This window comes from Neoarius graeffei, chromosome 18 (assembly GCF_027579695.1).
Source record: "Neoarius graeffei isolate fNeoGra1 chromosome 18, fNeoGra1.pri, whole genome shotgun sequence".
In the NCBI taxonomy this organism is placed as follows: Eukaryota; Metazoa; Chordata; class Actinopteri; order Siluriformes; family Ariidae; genus Neoarius; species Neoarius graeffei.
The window spans coordinates 58,282,104-58,298,306 of record NC_083586.1 but is presented as its reverse complement, the minus strand read 5'-3'; the positions used below and the strand labels follow the sequence as shown (position 1 = coordinate 58,298,306).

General features: G+C 41.7%; 1 protein-coding gene across 2 annotated transcripts in view; it reads left to right on the top strand.

Moving 5' to 3' along the window:
- Positions 1-16,203, top strand: part of xpo1a (exportin 1 (CRM1 homolog, yeast) a) — a 73,913-nt gene that overhangs the window by 45,591 nt on the left and 12,119 nt on the right. Inside the window, exons 21-25 of one of the 2 annotated variants that reach the window (XM_060899082.1) lie at positions 1,339-1,507; positions 9,290-9,424; positions 11,377-11,536; positions 11,690-11,786; positions 11,974-12,092. In XM_060899082.1, coding sequence (XP_060755065.1) covers positions 1,339-1,507; positions 9,290-9,424; positions 11,377-11,536; positions 11,690-11,786; positions 11,974-12,092 — 680 coding nt within the window. The remainder of the gene's footprint in view (positions 1-1,338; positions 1,508-9,289; positions 9,425-11,376; positions 11,537-11,689; positions 11,787-11,973; positions 12,093-16,203) is intronic. The other variant, XM_060899083.1, reaches the window with a different exon arrangement.

Genomic DNA, 16,203 nt, shown 5'->3' with positions numbered 1-16,203 from the left:
ACAAGTGTGGCTACTACTTTTGAGAAAATTGTGTGTGGAGTGAAAATTGGGGCTGAAAACACAGTTTAAATGAGAAAGTTTGAGCTATTTTTCCAAGCTCTCTACACTCTGCTCCACTGGCGTGTAACGCAATAGATACCCATTATAAAGGCTGATTTTCTCAGGCTTTATAAGGGGGAGGAGGGGTGGAGACGCAGGGGGGTGGGAGCATGGCGAGGCTGGGCGTGTTTCTTTTCAAAATATGGCTTGCGGGAACCGTTATTCCAAAATCTCATACCCCACCTTTAAGATTTGGTGCCTGAGTGATTTTTAAAAATGAATACGTTCCAGTGTAATTGATCTGAAAGTTAGGATGCAGCAAACTGATTTGTTTGGCTTAACCAAGGCTCTGAGATTTAAATTCTCCATCATGGAAAGTCTACATTTAAAAACCTGATTATCTGTAAACTCCTAACGCACTTGAATACAAATAATTAGGGCTGTCGAAGTTAACGTGTTATTAGTGCGTTAATGCAATTTAATTTGATCGCGATTAAAAAAAAATGACGGCGTTATCGCAGGGTATTTAAACAGTGAATTGGGCTGATCTTGATAAGGAACAATGCAGATTTTTGCGGGTGACTAGCATGCAAAATAAAGCTAGTTATAACATTAACTTTGTGGTAAAACGTAGCTCTACAACTTGTCAAATAAACCAGCAACATGGTCAGTTAAATTGTAGTCTGCATATGCGATGCGGTGCGAGTTCCATTTACTTTCACTTTACCGGGTGAAATGTGTTGATATCTGATGGGCTACGATCGGGAATGCGCACATTCCCTTATCTCCACCTGGAGATTGTAGGTAGCCTAGCGATTTCCAAATAGTCTACTGCTTCACTTGAATGAACTTGCAGGAGTCAAACTACTTCCTCTTTGCTCTTCGAAGTGTAGCTTGCAGCTATTACAGTTGAGGAAAAAAAAAATACTGTTTTTCCAAATCATATTTTGCACATAGCCCACAGTATGCCCAACAGATGTTTGATAGGCTACATTGGAAAGAATATGCTGCATGCCTAGATCTAATATCAAAACCCGAATGCCAAATATTTGTGAATTAGGCCGATATATTGTCTGTCATAGAGAAGATGAGCCTTATAATTGACATGGAGCATAAGAGCATATATTCAAATGTTTGCTCTGATGTAGATATGTATTTTGAGTACAATTTTTTTTTTTGTGATTAATCGCGATTAACTACATAATTTTGAGATTAATCGCGATTAAAAATTTTAATCGTTTGACATCCCTACAAATAATATATTCAGAAATTAAGTTTAACCTTTTCTGTTTTGATCAGGACTTTGAGGAGTTCCCAGAGCACAGGACAAACTTCTTCTACCTGCTGCAGGCGGTGAACTCGCACTGCTTCCCTGCTTTTCTGTCCATCCCACCAGCGCAGTTCAAGCTGGTCCTGGACTCCATCATCTGGGCCTTTAAGCACACCATGAGGAACGTAGCTGACACAGGTGAGTGAGGTGAATGGGATCCTGACAGGTTCTAGGTGGCAGAAAACCAGTTTGGTTGATTCGAAGTAGTTGAAAGCTAACGGTAATAAATCCAGTCTCTTCCATGTTTCCCGGTCCATCTATTTTTGGAGCGGGTTCTTATAGAACCTGGTATTAAACAGGCCCCAGTGCTAAATATCGTAGTATCAATAAGCTCCAACACTGTCGGTTCTGCTTTCAGTACTGGAGAAATTAAGAAAATGGATTTCCTGTTTATTATTGCTACATAAAATTTATCTTGCTGTAAGGGATTGGAATTCGGGATGACAGCTAATCTCCCTTTGCAGGCGGTAATCGCAGATGGTGGACTGGTAACATGAGTGGAAGAGATTTTTTTTTTTTTTTTTAAATCCATGGATAAATTGCACATTAAAAATATGGTATAAGGTGGTTAAGTTATGTGGACTTCATATTATGCTAAGAATTTTCAGATGGTGTGCCTACGACATGTCTGGCTTGCCAGGCTTAAATGTGAATATTTAGTCTGGCCTCGATTCGTAGATATTTCCGAAGCGGGTAGGAGGAACAACCTGCTGTCTTTCAAACTGTGTCTGTGTGTATAGGCCAACGCTCTGACCAATCAGCACAACTGTGACGTAGTCAGAGCGACAGAAAGCAGTGGGGGAGGCCTTGAAATAAATAATTTTTCAAAATGCGTATTAATTAATAAACAGGTTCTAGATATTAAGAAGTTTGGAGATAATGACCACAAGTTTGGAGTCTGTACCACATACACTCATTTTTTTCCAAGTGTTTTTCAAGGGTTTGCTTAAACTGTTTTTGAGAGTTTTTATTTAGTGGTGTTTGGTGAAATAATTTCCCTTAAATTTAAAATAACGGGAAAATAAGAAACAATCAAAAAGTAATGTTTCAAAGCTGTTTATTAATTCTTCGTACTGCACAAACTAGCCCATCCTTTTGGCTACGAGCGGAGCCAGCTGGTAGATCAGACTTTTGCCATAGCCGGTCGGCAAAACAGCGAAAACGTCCTTCTTGAAAAGGAATGAGCGGAGAGCCTCTTCCTGCTCATGTTTCAACGAAAACTCCAAGTCTAATTCTTCTAAAACTGATTCCAAAGCGGAGTCAAACGCGCGCTGTTCACTAGCCGTAGCCATCTTTCCTGTTGCGCTTTCTCCAGCGTCGCGCAGCTTTGTCGTCACTCCTGCAAAAGCCCGCCCAAAGAATCCAAACAAAAACCTTGCGTTGTGATTGGCGGGCACGATTTGATGCCCGGGGTGTTTGTTTATATGGTGCAAGGCTAGACCCATTCGCTAGGCAAAAAATATTTTTGGCCGCTAGACGGTTGGGTCTAGTTTACTAGGCTACCTACGACCAGGGCTCGAAATTAACTTTTTTTCTTTGTGTCCCCCAGTGGTCCCGAATTCTGTGTTGTATTGTCCCGAATGGAAGCAATAGTGTCCCCATTTTTTTCCTCTCTGAAATAACCAGTGGTTAATATTATCATATGAAGTTACTATTATATTTGTAACTATGCGATTTTGAACCCTTTATATCATTTTTACAATAAGTCACAAGACACAAGCGACACATGTCCTATACATCATCTACTTCAAAATTACAGTTATTGCATTTTCAGTTTAAACTTTGGCGATCTCGCTGTATGAATAGATACCCGTTTATTTAAAGGGGCCAACTAGCTCATTCAGAAAATGTTTCAACTCCCTACATCTGCAGTACACTTTAGTTGAAAATAAGACCCCTTTTATGTTCATTTCATCTACTTATACCTTGAATATCTGTTGGCACTTATAAGGCCAACTTATCATTTTCACCATTACCGTTATCCATTTTATGAACTTTCCGTTATCCATTACCGTTATCCATTTTATGAACTTTCCGTTATCCATTTTATGAACTTTCCGTTATCCATTTTATCCATTTTTTCCGTTATCCAGCCACATCATTCCTGTTGTATTTATAACGTGTCTAACAGTGTTCATTAAGTTCATTCAGTTGCTCGCGTTGCCTGCAGACCAGGCGAGGACACTTTGGATCCTGAAGGTCCCGGAGACGTTATGTCTGGGCTTTCAGTTTCTTCCCCGCGGTCGGTCCGCTTCAACCACTTCAGCATTTTTGTTCTGGCAAGAGTCGGCGCAGCGTGTGCGCTAGCAATTCCATTCCAAGTCCATATAATGCGGACACCGGCCGAAGATTCTAGAACAGAATGCGCTGCTCTGTAGCCTACGGATGCAGGTGCATCGAAAGTGAAGCTACTATGTATTTTTCGCTGTTAACGTTTTAAAATTAAAATTGACAAATTAGGTGAATGTCTACGTATGTGTTACGGCTTTGTAAATAATATTAATGTAGAACTTTCTTTCTAGATCTATTTTTTTCCATTGTCCCGGGATTGTCCCAGATATGATAATTTTGTGTCCTGATGACATTTTTTATGGTCCCCGGGACATCGGGACACTGTTAGTTTCGAGCGCTGCCTACGACACAGAATTTTTCCCTAACGAGTGATACGAAATTTGAATCTTGGACTAAGAAAGGACTTGCAACATGCATCTCATTTACATAAAAAAATGCACCATCAAGTTTTGAGTCTCTGCAGGGAAACGTGGCTTAGAACAAAATGATTTTTTTCAGATATCTCAAAGTAAGAGATTACTTTAACAAGAAGTGCAAACTTACAGACTTCTCCACTGTGGAGTTTGAGTTTTTTATAAAATCCTGAAGTCAGCCTCTATTACGTTACCAAACAAGTCCATTTCTAGATTGGATAATGCTCTTTTATATGCTAAAAGTGAAAACACCTAGTATGTTAAAGAAAAATGGGGGGAAAAAGAAGCAGGAATAGGTATCTCGAAGGAAGTTTGGGGGGGGGAAATGAGGGACATTCCACCGAATGGGTGCCATTTGCTTGTTGTACCACTCCCAAATTGAACTTAATTTGTTATATCTTCAACACTGATTATAATAACACACATTTAGCTACTCAAAATGTGTATTGGTCAACCTCAGGCTACGTTATTTATTTTATTTTTTTTACAAGGTTTGGAAGTCAAAGATGGCTGCATACTCTTTATATGAGTAACAGGACTGAGTTTTTAGCCTAGGATTAGCTGGAATTAAGCCACATGGCGTCATCTCTAATAGCATGACCACATTTAGCACATTCTAGTGATTTACCAGAAATCTGTATTTTTAAAATAAACATATCTAAGAAATAATTTAAGTAACAGGACAGTATGTTGACATTGACCTTATCAGTCAAAGTTTTTTTAAAAAATCATCATATATACAGAAAAGTAAACGAGAGAACTAACTTTTGGTCTTCCCATGGCCTTCAGAAGACACAACTGATGTAACTTCCTGTTGAGCATGTGATTTTATGGAATGTTCGAAATTTGTCAGATGGGGTAATATGTTTGGGTAACAGGACTGAGTGAGAACCCAGGGACACGACTAAAATGTGTATTTTAACTAAGATATTGTGGATTTCTTATGAAAAAAATATATTTAAACCATGAATAGGATATGGAGTCACACAACAGTGCAAAAGAAGTACTGTTTCTGAAGGATTTTAATCATATTTCATAGTTAAGTATAAAGTTAGAGTGCGGGGACAGGTAACACGTGCTATTTTTCAGTGTTTTAGGTAGTTTTTATTAATCCTTACAATTGTATATCTTAAATTTTGAAATCAGATCAATGTGCAGGACATTCTGCGTAATAAGGAAATGTATTTTAAAGTACTTTTTTTATGTGCATTTATACATATAATTTTCTAGGGACGGAAATGGCACCGATTCGGTGGAATGGCTCATATGCAGTTTTCAATGGGCATCGACTAACTCCATGGAGTGGAGAGAACATTGTTGGAAGAATATAATAAGGTTTTTTAAAACTCCGCATCAGGAGAAATACGAGCTCAATGTGTTGGAGACAACGTGGTTCAACGGTAGCTAGTCATTATCACGTATTCTGGGACTGCCCGAAACTGAGCCTGTGTTGGAATGGTATTCAGAAAGCACTGCTCGGTATTTAAAGCTCAGATACCAGTGGACTGGAAGAATCTTTACCTGGGACATGTGTTAGTTCTGAAACAGAGGAAGGACATAAAGCTGCTGCAGGCCCTTTTAGCGGCAAGTAAAAAATCGATTGCTAGAAGGTGGCTACATCCAGTACCACCTACATTAGATGATTGGTATGGAAATATTTAAAACGGAGAAATTGACCTATTCTCTACGGATTCAAAAGGACAAATTCGACCAAATTTGGAATAAATGGATTGAATTCATCGCCCCGACGAGAGCAGACTTTGTATGATTCCACTGTTACTTAGTACAAATTCCCTTGTGTTCATGCGAGTAATAGCAATATAAGCTCCCTTGGTTCCAGTGTTTATTGTGATCGTGTTATTAATGTTAAGCCTCGGTCACAACCGGCCGTACGTGCTCCTACGGCCGGTCTACGTGCAAGAAACGCACGGAGGGCGCGCTTGTGATGTGCTGATTTTCGAACCGTAGACTGGCCGCAGAGGTTCTTTGTCATGTCAAACCAACTCTACGGGCGCTTACGTTTTTTTCAGGTTGCAAGACAAACTTGCGGCCAACGTGCGTCTTTCTCCATGAACAAAAAAAAAACGCAGCGATTTGGGAAACGCCAAAAAATCGTACGTCCGGTTGTGACCTAGGCTATAGGAGGACATAATATGGACGTGTGAGAAAGACAAAGCTATGTAAGAGCTTCTAGCAGAGGTACTTTAAGACAGATTTAAGGAGGTACTTGGGTACATATTCTCTTTTTATCTTTCTTTTTGAATTTTCTCTCGTGGTCTGAATTATAGCTCACAGGATCAGAAAGATGTAAGGCTTTTGAGTACATGTTTGTATGTAAAAAATGGAAAAGGTTTTTCTGTTTTGTAAGGATAAGTAAGCTCTTTTGTGTAAACTGACCTTTTCTGAAGAAAAAATGTATCTTGCAGTTTATCCCACCTGCTGCGTTTCTGATTAAGACGTTCATCTGTGATAGTTTTGAGATTCCCAATAGCAGAGAAGGAGAGCAAGAGATCTCCCTTTCTCTCGGAGTGTGCGCGCGAGAGGGGCGGGGCACAGCACGGGGGCAGATCTGTCTGTCTTTCTTTCGCACACATCGGTAAGAATAGGAGTACTTTCGAAATCTTAACGATACCATTTTAACACCAGAGTATGCTACTGTCCATAATATGGCAATGAAACCAAATCTACGCGTGTTTTTTTTTTTTTTTTTTTTTTAGCTCTTCTGGAAGCCCCGCCCTTTCTCCTTAGCCCACACAGGGTTTTCCACTCCCCCCCCCCCCCCCCCCCCCCGCTCGAAAGATGCATAATCTGTGCCCTCGTTTCTGTCACGGTGAATGAGGAAATGGATTATATTTCATTCATTAAAGGGGAACAGAGGGCAATATATAGACCCTTTTCAGTCATGTGACCTTCGTAAACACGACCACCATTTTGGACATGTAGCGGACTTCGGCTCGAATTGGTTTGAATGCGAGGAAGGCGACAAACGGAGAACATACAAGAAAAAGGAGCGAGATGCAGAAAACACCTTCGCTATCCAGCGACGTAGGGCATTTACAGGGCGAGCAGAGGGAGAAATAACAGTAACGACACATTAGCAACGCCGTACAGAAATAACGGTTTATGGCACAGACCCTTTCGGTTCTCGCTCATCTAGCTGCTACAACGACTGCTTAGACTGCAACAATAATACCTAACACACATTTAAGTATCCATCGTAAAGACGTGAAACTCGTCGAGTGACGAGTGTGTTCATTGATAAGCTAACACAATCTAAAAGTAGACATACCATCACACTGCCCTGGCGCTGTGTACAGTTTACCTTCTATGGTTTGTGCACTCACTATTTGCCATTACTTTCTCCAACCGTTGTGACGGATTACAGGGAACGGCCTGGATTTAAGAGACAAATACATGTTCCTCTTATTTTGAACACTTATTTGTAGGACATTACCTCTGATCTGTCCTACAGTCTACCAACAGCAAAGGAACACAACGCTAGCTAATGTCGTTAGCTAATAGCTACTACAGAAGAACAAAGAGGTTACAATGGGTTATTTTAGCCTATTTGGTTACACACTCGCCGCCACAGAATGTTAACAGCAATGTAATGCCTTTTCTGGCTAATTTTATTCGTCTTACCTCCAACAAAGTGGTCACTACACAAGCGCTGGTATGCCGAGGGCTGCCGATCTTTCCTGTTAATGGCCGCTATCCATCTTCTCCGTCGGTCAGCATCTACCGGGATCCGATAAAATGATAACCCTTGCCTTGTTTGTTGATGGTTACTACATCCAGGTGCACAACAACATAGTGGCATGATGGAAGTCTTGCTGAAAAACACTTTCTTTGCTGCCGTTCCTCAATGCTGGCTGTGGTAGACTACTGGTAGTTCATGTCCAAAATGGCGGCCGCGTTTGTCGTGACGTCACGTGAAAAGGGTCCATAGAGTAAATGTAACAATAAAACACACATTGATGAACCTTATTCAAGACTTGCAAAAGTTTTTTGTTCTAAGGTTGGAAAGTTAGTGTTTTGAAAGTAGCTCGAGCAAACTATTTCCGCAGTTTGAACAGCCCGCCATGATATTAATTTTATCCAATCAGAATGCACGTTCATTTTCTCTGCGTAACACTCATGACGTATGTATGTGCCCAGTTGTGTTGGCTCATTGAGGTTGGGAATAGCACGTGTGAATCGGAAAGTAGGATGAATTGTAAGTTATCGGCTACACAGTGCCACAGTGTGTTGCTTTCGGGTGTAATAACAGGACCGATGGAAAGCATAACGATCCTCCAGACGTGTCTTTTCACTCGTTTCCGCTGAAAAACACATGTAGCTCTACACGTATTTTCAGATCTATAGATCTAGTACTAGTAGTATAGTCTATTATGCCACTGTGTGTGTGTTTTATTTCAATGGAAATACCTGTTTCTGCCTCTTGCGACGATTTCGCAAGTCCACGGGTGGCGCCTATCTCATTGCAGCAAATAAATTCTGCTGGACTCGTGAGCAACTCCACGTTACATTTTCCGCACGAGCACCACGCCGTGTCACCTGCACGCATACGCTCTGCCCCACGCTCACCATGCCCATGGTCAGCATCAGTCTCATCCTCGCCATCATCCGAGTTTTCTTCTCTTATTTCATCACCGGAGTCGAGAGTACCTCTCCTAGGTTCAAACTGGTACCCTTCTAAGCCATAGCCTGCTTGCAGTGTGTCTTGCGGGATCTTTTCGTATGATTCGACAGAGCTGTCGCTTTCACTTGATGCGCCCGACGCCATGATTACACGCTTCTCTCCTAGTGCAGTGGGTAGGGCTGACGTCACGGTCTTTTAAAAATGGCGACTCTTTAGCGTACCGACTATTATATTTACAATTACCAAGATATTTCGTTGTCTTCTCGTATATAAATTTGATAGAATACTTAAGAATACGTTACTTTGTCACATCAGCAACTGGTATATATTATATTTGGTACCCCTTTAATGTATACCAAGGTTACATGTGTATATTGTTAAAAGAAACCGTGGTACATCTAGTGATTGAAATGACTCGTCAAGCCTGTCTCATTACAAACTGGTGGTTTTTGTGTGTGTGTTTTATTTTTTATTTTTGGTTTGTTTGGTTTTCTTTTGTCCCCTCCCAGTTTTTTCAGCATCCACTCAGCGCTTTACGTTTAAATAATAATATATGCACCGTATCCCTATCAGGTCTGCAGATTCTGTACACGATGCTGCAGAACGTGGCCCAGGAGGAAGCTGCAGCTCAGAGCTTCTATCAGACGTACTTCTGCGACATCCTGCAGCACATCTTCTCCGTCGTCACGGATACGTCCCACACAGCAGGTAAGCAAAAGGGCGGAGCCAGTGTCTTTTGGATTTAAAAAAAAATAATTTTTTGAAACTGGAAACGAACACACAGCCTTTAGTGGTAGAATAAACTATTTATTAACCTCGCTCGCTCGGTCTTTACGGGAAAATATCAGACCTCGGTCTTTTTGTACAATCCGTACTGTCCGGACCGAGGTCTGATATTTTCCCGTAAAGACCGAGCAAGCGAGGTTAATAAGTAGTTTTATTATATGGCTTTATTTATTTATTTATTTCTAAGATTAAAGTAGACGGTCAGTATAATGAGGCGTAACGCTGCTTTCAGTCATGTCGTATTTGTAATGTAGTTGAGTCACGCATGCAGAATTAAACGGCTAGCGGTTTCAAAACTGAATTTCGGTTAGTGGTTTCTGAACGCGCTTCGTTGCTGTGAATAACTTGGTGGTTCTTTTACGTTCCGGCCGTTTTTGATGTCCAATTAGTCTCTTTTTGCAACGTTGAAAAGCGAGTCCATAATCGCCTATGGGCATTACGGGAAAACGCCGCCCGCCGAGGAACTAGGGCTGTAACGATATGCGTATCGAAATCGCGATACGCAGAGCCACGATCCGTATCGCGATACAAGAAGGCAGAATCGCGGTACACCCTTTCAAACTTCTCCTCAGCCCAAAAACAGAGGCGCGTCCAAACTTCAATTTATGAATACTTTACTTTTTATTTAAATTACATTTTAAACTTACTTAAATTACTTTTATTTTATATCTATTAGTAAGTCGTTTTTTCGCCGACCTGCGACAATCTTCTGCGAGTCACGCAACGTCCACACTCGCCACTGGCAGAGCATTCATTTCTTTTAAGCGGTCGCGATTCTGGTTGGGACACGGGGAGCGAATCTGTAAACAAGCAGCTCATTGGCTGGCTAGGTGTGCCACAAGCCAATCACAATCACTTGACCGGAAAGGCATGCAGTGTTGCCAGATTGGGCGGGTTTAGGTGCTTTTTGGCTGGTTTTGAACATATTTTGGGGTGGAAAACGTTAGCAATATCTGGCAACACTGAAGGCATGTCTGCTTGGGTGGAAGCCTTCTGCGGCAGTTACATTTTGACACGCGAGCAATGTTTCACCATAAAAATTCCGTAATTTCCATCTGTTTTCCGCGATCACAGAAAATCATTGGCCCTGTGAGAGTGAGACAGTGAGAGAGCCACCCCCCAAAAAAAAAAATCTTAACGGATTTACACGATTTGGAAAAATGACTTTCAGAACCGAAAAAACAGAGCTTCCGGCTCAACAGTATTATTTTGAGAAATAAAACAATCTTTGGATATACATTTGTTCATTTTTGCATACATATTACTCATTCTCTGCAGTGGTCTGAATTATTTGTTATTAAATAGTTAATGTAAGTAAGTAAATGTTAATAAGTCAAATTTACTACTTTAAAAAAACATTTTTAAAAAAATCGTGGGCGTATCGAATTGTGGGTCAAAAATTGCGATACGAATCGAATCGTGAGTTGGGTGTATCGTTACAGCCCTACAAGGAACCAATGAGAGCTCACGATTTTACCAGAAGTAGTTCGTGCCGAAGAATAATCATCATAATTAAATTGCAGCTTACAAAATGTCAGTGTACAATTATAGCATTTTAATGTGTGTTTTAGGGTTTATGGTTATTCTAACCTGCACTAAACAATGAATGGCCATAAAGCTAACAAGGCAAGACGGGTTGAAATGTCCTTCTAAAGGAACCGCTTGGTCAAAAATGAAGTGTTCCTGAGGGGGAGGGGGTGTGTATCTAAATCATCACACCGTTTCCTCACACAGCTTTAAGTCAGTGACTCTGAGCTCCCTCCATTTTGAATCCACATTTGTGTTAAGGAGGCGTGGCCTGAAGTATGTGGTCATCTTTCTTTTTTTTTTTGTGGTGTGGATGGAAAAAGCAACTTTTTTTCCTCTTCCTCCAGGTTTGACGATGCACGCCTCCATTCTGGCCTACATGTTTAACCTAGTTGAAGAGGGGAAAATCAGCATAACCCTGAACACGGGCACCCCCGTCAACAACCAGGTGTATGTACAGGAATATGTGGCCAACCTGCTGAAAACCGCCTTCCCACACCTACAAGAGTAAGGCCATCACCTGCACAAATGCAGCTGCTTTGGGGGGGGGGAGTGTAGAACGAATAATCTTAATGTATATGATCATTTTTATTTATTTTTGCTTGCTCCTGGGTGTGGTCTGCTACGTTGCTGATCTAACTTTGTGGTTTTCTGTTCCAGTGCCCAGGTGAAAGTATTTGTAACTGGTCTATTCAGCTTGAATCAGGATATTCCTGCCTTCAAAGAGCACCTTCGGGACTTCCTGGTGCAGATAAAGGTATCCATACACTCAGCAGGGTTCAGTGACACTCATGAGATTTGTATAATATTTACATATTTAAATGCAGGGTTTCAACCCATGATATAGAGTTAAACACATGACGTAATCTATTTGAAGCATGCGTTTCTTAAACTACTGTAATTAAAGCAAAGTATGGTGTGCTTTTATTTATACCCCCGTGCAGAAGGAAAAGGGGCGGGGTTACTGGTTTACCTATCTCCATCCATCCGAAACACCGTTTTTCTCAGCAACCACAAATCTTAACCACTTGGTACCCAGCTTGGGGTTCTGTACCGTTTTCAGGTCTGTCACACATCGACTTCCTGCTTACCGACGGAATGTATTTACAAAACGTATAGCGTGGATTTAAAAAAATTTTGTAACACTTCTCACCCGCTACAAATCACAACTGCTTGATATTTAATACCGAGCTTCAGCTTGGGGTTCTATACCACGTATTGAGGTATTTCACCTGACGTCACAGGGTCACGTGACGCCCCGGTGTCTGCCATTTTGAAGGTCAAGCTAGCTAATGTCAACAACATAGTAGCTAGTATGTTACTGTAGCAATGTTTACGTTCAGTCATTTGGATGACTGTTAAAACCTTTCAGTCTCAAGTTTTTCCTTTACTGGATTTACTAGTTTACTGTAATTATGATCCGGCAGCTATTTACACCGGATCCAGTGTAAATAGCTGCCGGAGCACGCTCCGGCTTGCTCCCCCTCAAATTAAGCAGCGCGCTCAGGCTTGCTCCCGGAGTGCTCCGGCTGAGGTTCCGGAGCGCGCTCCGGCTTGCTCCCCCTCAAATTAAGCAGCGCGCTCCGGCTTGCTCCGGGAGCAAGCCAGAGCGCACTGCTTAATTTGAGGGGGAGCAAGCCGGAGCGCGCTCCGGCAGCTATTAACACTGGATCCGGTGTAAATAGCTGCCGGATTATAATTACAGTAAACTAGTAAATACAGTAAAGGAAAAACTTGAGACTGAAAGGTTTTAACAGTCATCCAAATGACTGAACGTAAACATTGCTACAGTAACATACTAGCTACTGTTGTTGACATTAGCTAGTGCTAACAGCTAGCTGCTAGTACACTGCTACAACACAGACACCGACCCTAATAATACAGTTCTTGGTCATTGCCTGGTAACAGCAAATTTATAACGGGCCATGTCTCAACAGACTAAGAAGTTATTTCAATGACATTTAATAACATTTTGTTTATCCTGAGGACCGAAAGTAAATGAAAATGTGAACAAACCTTAGCTGTAATAAGATGGCGACCACCGGCTCCAGGGACGACCCGCTGATGTAAGCATGTTACCCAGCCTGACACAAAATATTTTTAGGCATCCAAACTCTTATACACTTTCAGATCAATACCTGTGTATGGCGATGGGTTTTTAACGACATAGGTATACAGATCATGTGGGCCGAAGTCAGGTAAAGACGAGGGCTTCGTGTACTTCCGTACATCAGTGAGCAATCCTGGTGGAAGCAGGTAAACGTCGTTCTCTAAGCCTGCTAACCTCAATTTTTGCAAATACCTCTCCCTCTGTTCGCCCTGTAAATGCCCTACGTCGCTGCCTGCCCCAGAGCGCGCTAGCTCAGTAAACTAGTAAATACAGTAAAGGAAAAACTTGAGACTGAAAGGTTTTAAGTCATCCAAATGACTGAACGTAAACGTTGCTACAGTAACATACTAGGTACTATGTTGACATTTAGCTAGCTTGACGTTCAAAATGGCGGACACTGGGGCGTCATGTGACCCTGTGACGTCAGGTGAAAAACCTCAATTGCAGCGTGCCTTGCCAGACAGCAGTAGGTACTATTTTTATGATGGTCTTTGGTATGACCCGATCATCTCCCGATCGAGAGGCGGACACGCTAACCACTAGACCAACTCGCGGTGATCTTGTCATTTTCTTCGTTGTTCATTTCCAACAGGAAAATATTGGTTTCCTGTTTGAATTTCCAACAGAGCTTTACCGATCAGTACATGTAGCCTAGTAAACTAGACCCACCCGCCTAGCGGCCAAAAATATTTTTGCCTACGAGTGGGTCTAGCCTCGGACCATATCAACAACACACCCCGGGCATCAAATTGTGCCCGCCAATCACAACGCAAGGTTTTTGTTTGGATTTTTTGGGCGGGCTTTTGCAGGAGTGACAACAAGGCTGCGCGACGCTGGAGAAACCGCAACAGTACAGATGGCTACGGCTAGTGAACAGCGCTCGTTTGACTCCGCTTTGGAATCAGTTTTAGAAGAATTAGACTTGGAGTTTTCGTTGAAACATGAGCAGGAAGAGGCTCTCCGCTCATTCCTTTTCAAGAAGGACGTTTTCGCTGTTTTGCCAACCGGCTATGGCAAAAGTCTGATCTACCAGCTGGCTCCGCTTTCTGTCGCTCTGACTACGTCACAGTCACTGTTGCGCTGATTGGTCAGAGCGTTGGCCTATACGCACAGAGACAGCTTGAATGACAACGGGTTGTTCCTACCCACACCCTTTGGAAATGTCTACGACCGAGACCAGACTAAATATTCACATTTAGTCTGGCTTGCCAGGCTACAGTACATGATCATTTTACAGCATATAGTAAACAGGAAGTCATTATAATTTGTATTCCTGCATAAAATAACATCAACCAATCTGAGACAGCTTGATACTTTTCTAAAATGTGCTGCATAAAAGTCACCGTTTCAATTTAAATATGCAAATACTGCAGTGAGGAGTTTCAGGCGGTGACGGTTCTTTTAACCCTTATTGATGCAGTGAGTCGATTCTCATTTCTTTAACAACCATGTTGGAAGATGCATCCTGTGATCGTGGAAAAGATGGTTTCAAAATGTCAAAGTATTATCCTGCGTTGGCCAAAGAAGAAAACTAAGGAGATTGGAATGGGGTTAAGAACTTTACGCGTTATTAAAACGTGGAAGTGGTGAACTATCAGCTTCATGGATGAAATATGGTTGGGGGGGGATCTTGACTGACTATGATCAGAGATCACTCAAATACTTGAAATTGAATTGTAAAAAATGGATTTCACTGAAGTCGAATTAACTCCTGACTGTTTTAATAGTGAAAGTAAGAGTATTTCTATTCACACGATGCAGTGAGCTCTCAGGATTGGGACTAAACAGCTGTGTGGCCATAAGAAAACCACTTGTTTGTGAGACTAATCAAAAGAAAAGGCTTCAGTTTGTTAGGGGGCATAAAGATCGGACTCTGGAGCAACGGAAAAGGGTCATGTGGTCTGAGTCCAGATTGACCCTATTCCTGAGTGATGGTAAGAAGGGAAGCTCATGAATAGTGTCCACTGTACAGTACAACCTCTGGAGGCAGTGTTATTATCTGGAGTTGCTTCACTTGATCTGCTTGAGGCTCAGAAATGTTACCGTGGCAATAAAATGAAGTCAGCTGACGACCTGAATGTACTGAATGACCAGGTTAATCACGTCAATGGATTTTTAGTCTTCCCTCATGGCACGGGCATAATCCATCATTTGGGGCAACAATGCCAGGATTCATGGAGCTCAGATAGCGCAAGTGGTGCAGGGAGCATGAGGAATCATTTTCACAAATGAATTAACCACCACAGAGTCCTGACTTTAACCCAGTGTTGTAGTCGAGTCACTAAACCTCGAGTCTGAGTCCAGTCTTGAGTCCCCAGTGTTCAAGTCCAAGTTGTTTAAAAAAAAAAAAGTTGAGTCTGAGTCTACTATTGATCCGAGTCGAGTCAGAGCACAAGACTCCACCCGCACCATGTGACTGTCTGTTTCAGCGCCATTAAAGGTGCAGTACGAGATTTTGGAATAACGGTTCCCGCAAGCCATATTTTGAAAAGAAACACGCCCGCCCTCGCCATGCTCCCACCCCCCGCGTCTCCAAAGCACATGAACCAGGGATCCCAGACATCCGCTATTTAGCGGAATTCCGCTATTTTTCTGTGGTGTGGGGTTTTTTTTTTTAGTCTCTTGTATATCTGTTAATGTTTAAGTAAAATGACCAGCAGAATGCGTTCTGATTTGGTTTGCTTGTTTAGCTGTTTTTGTCAGCTTCGTTTGTTCTCGTTGACATTCGGGAACACTCGGAAGTTAAATTGATGTAAATACCACGAGACTGTACGCGATAGAACGAGAAAACAATATGGCTGCGCCCATTTGCTAGAAAACGTGTTTTAACTCCGTTCGTGCTTTTTGTTTCTAATGCGATGAACTTGATTCAATATGTCGTGGAAAAAAGATATCCTCCATAAGAGATAGCGGAACAGTGTCTGGGTTAGAAGAAGTATATTCTTCAAAGCTACATTTTCATCTAATTTTTATAAATTTTTTTTGCCACTTATGTCATTGATTATAAAATATGGCATCAAATAGATACACATTGTTAAATTCTGTTGCTTTTCTATGTTAAATC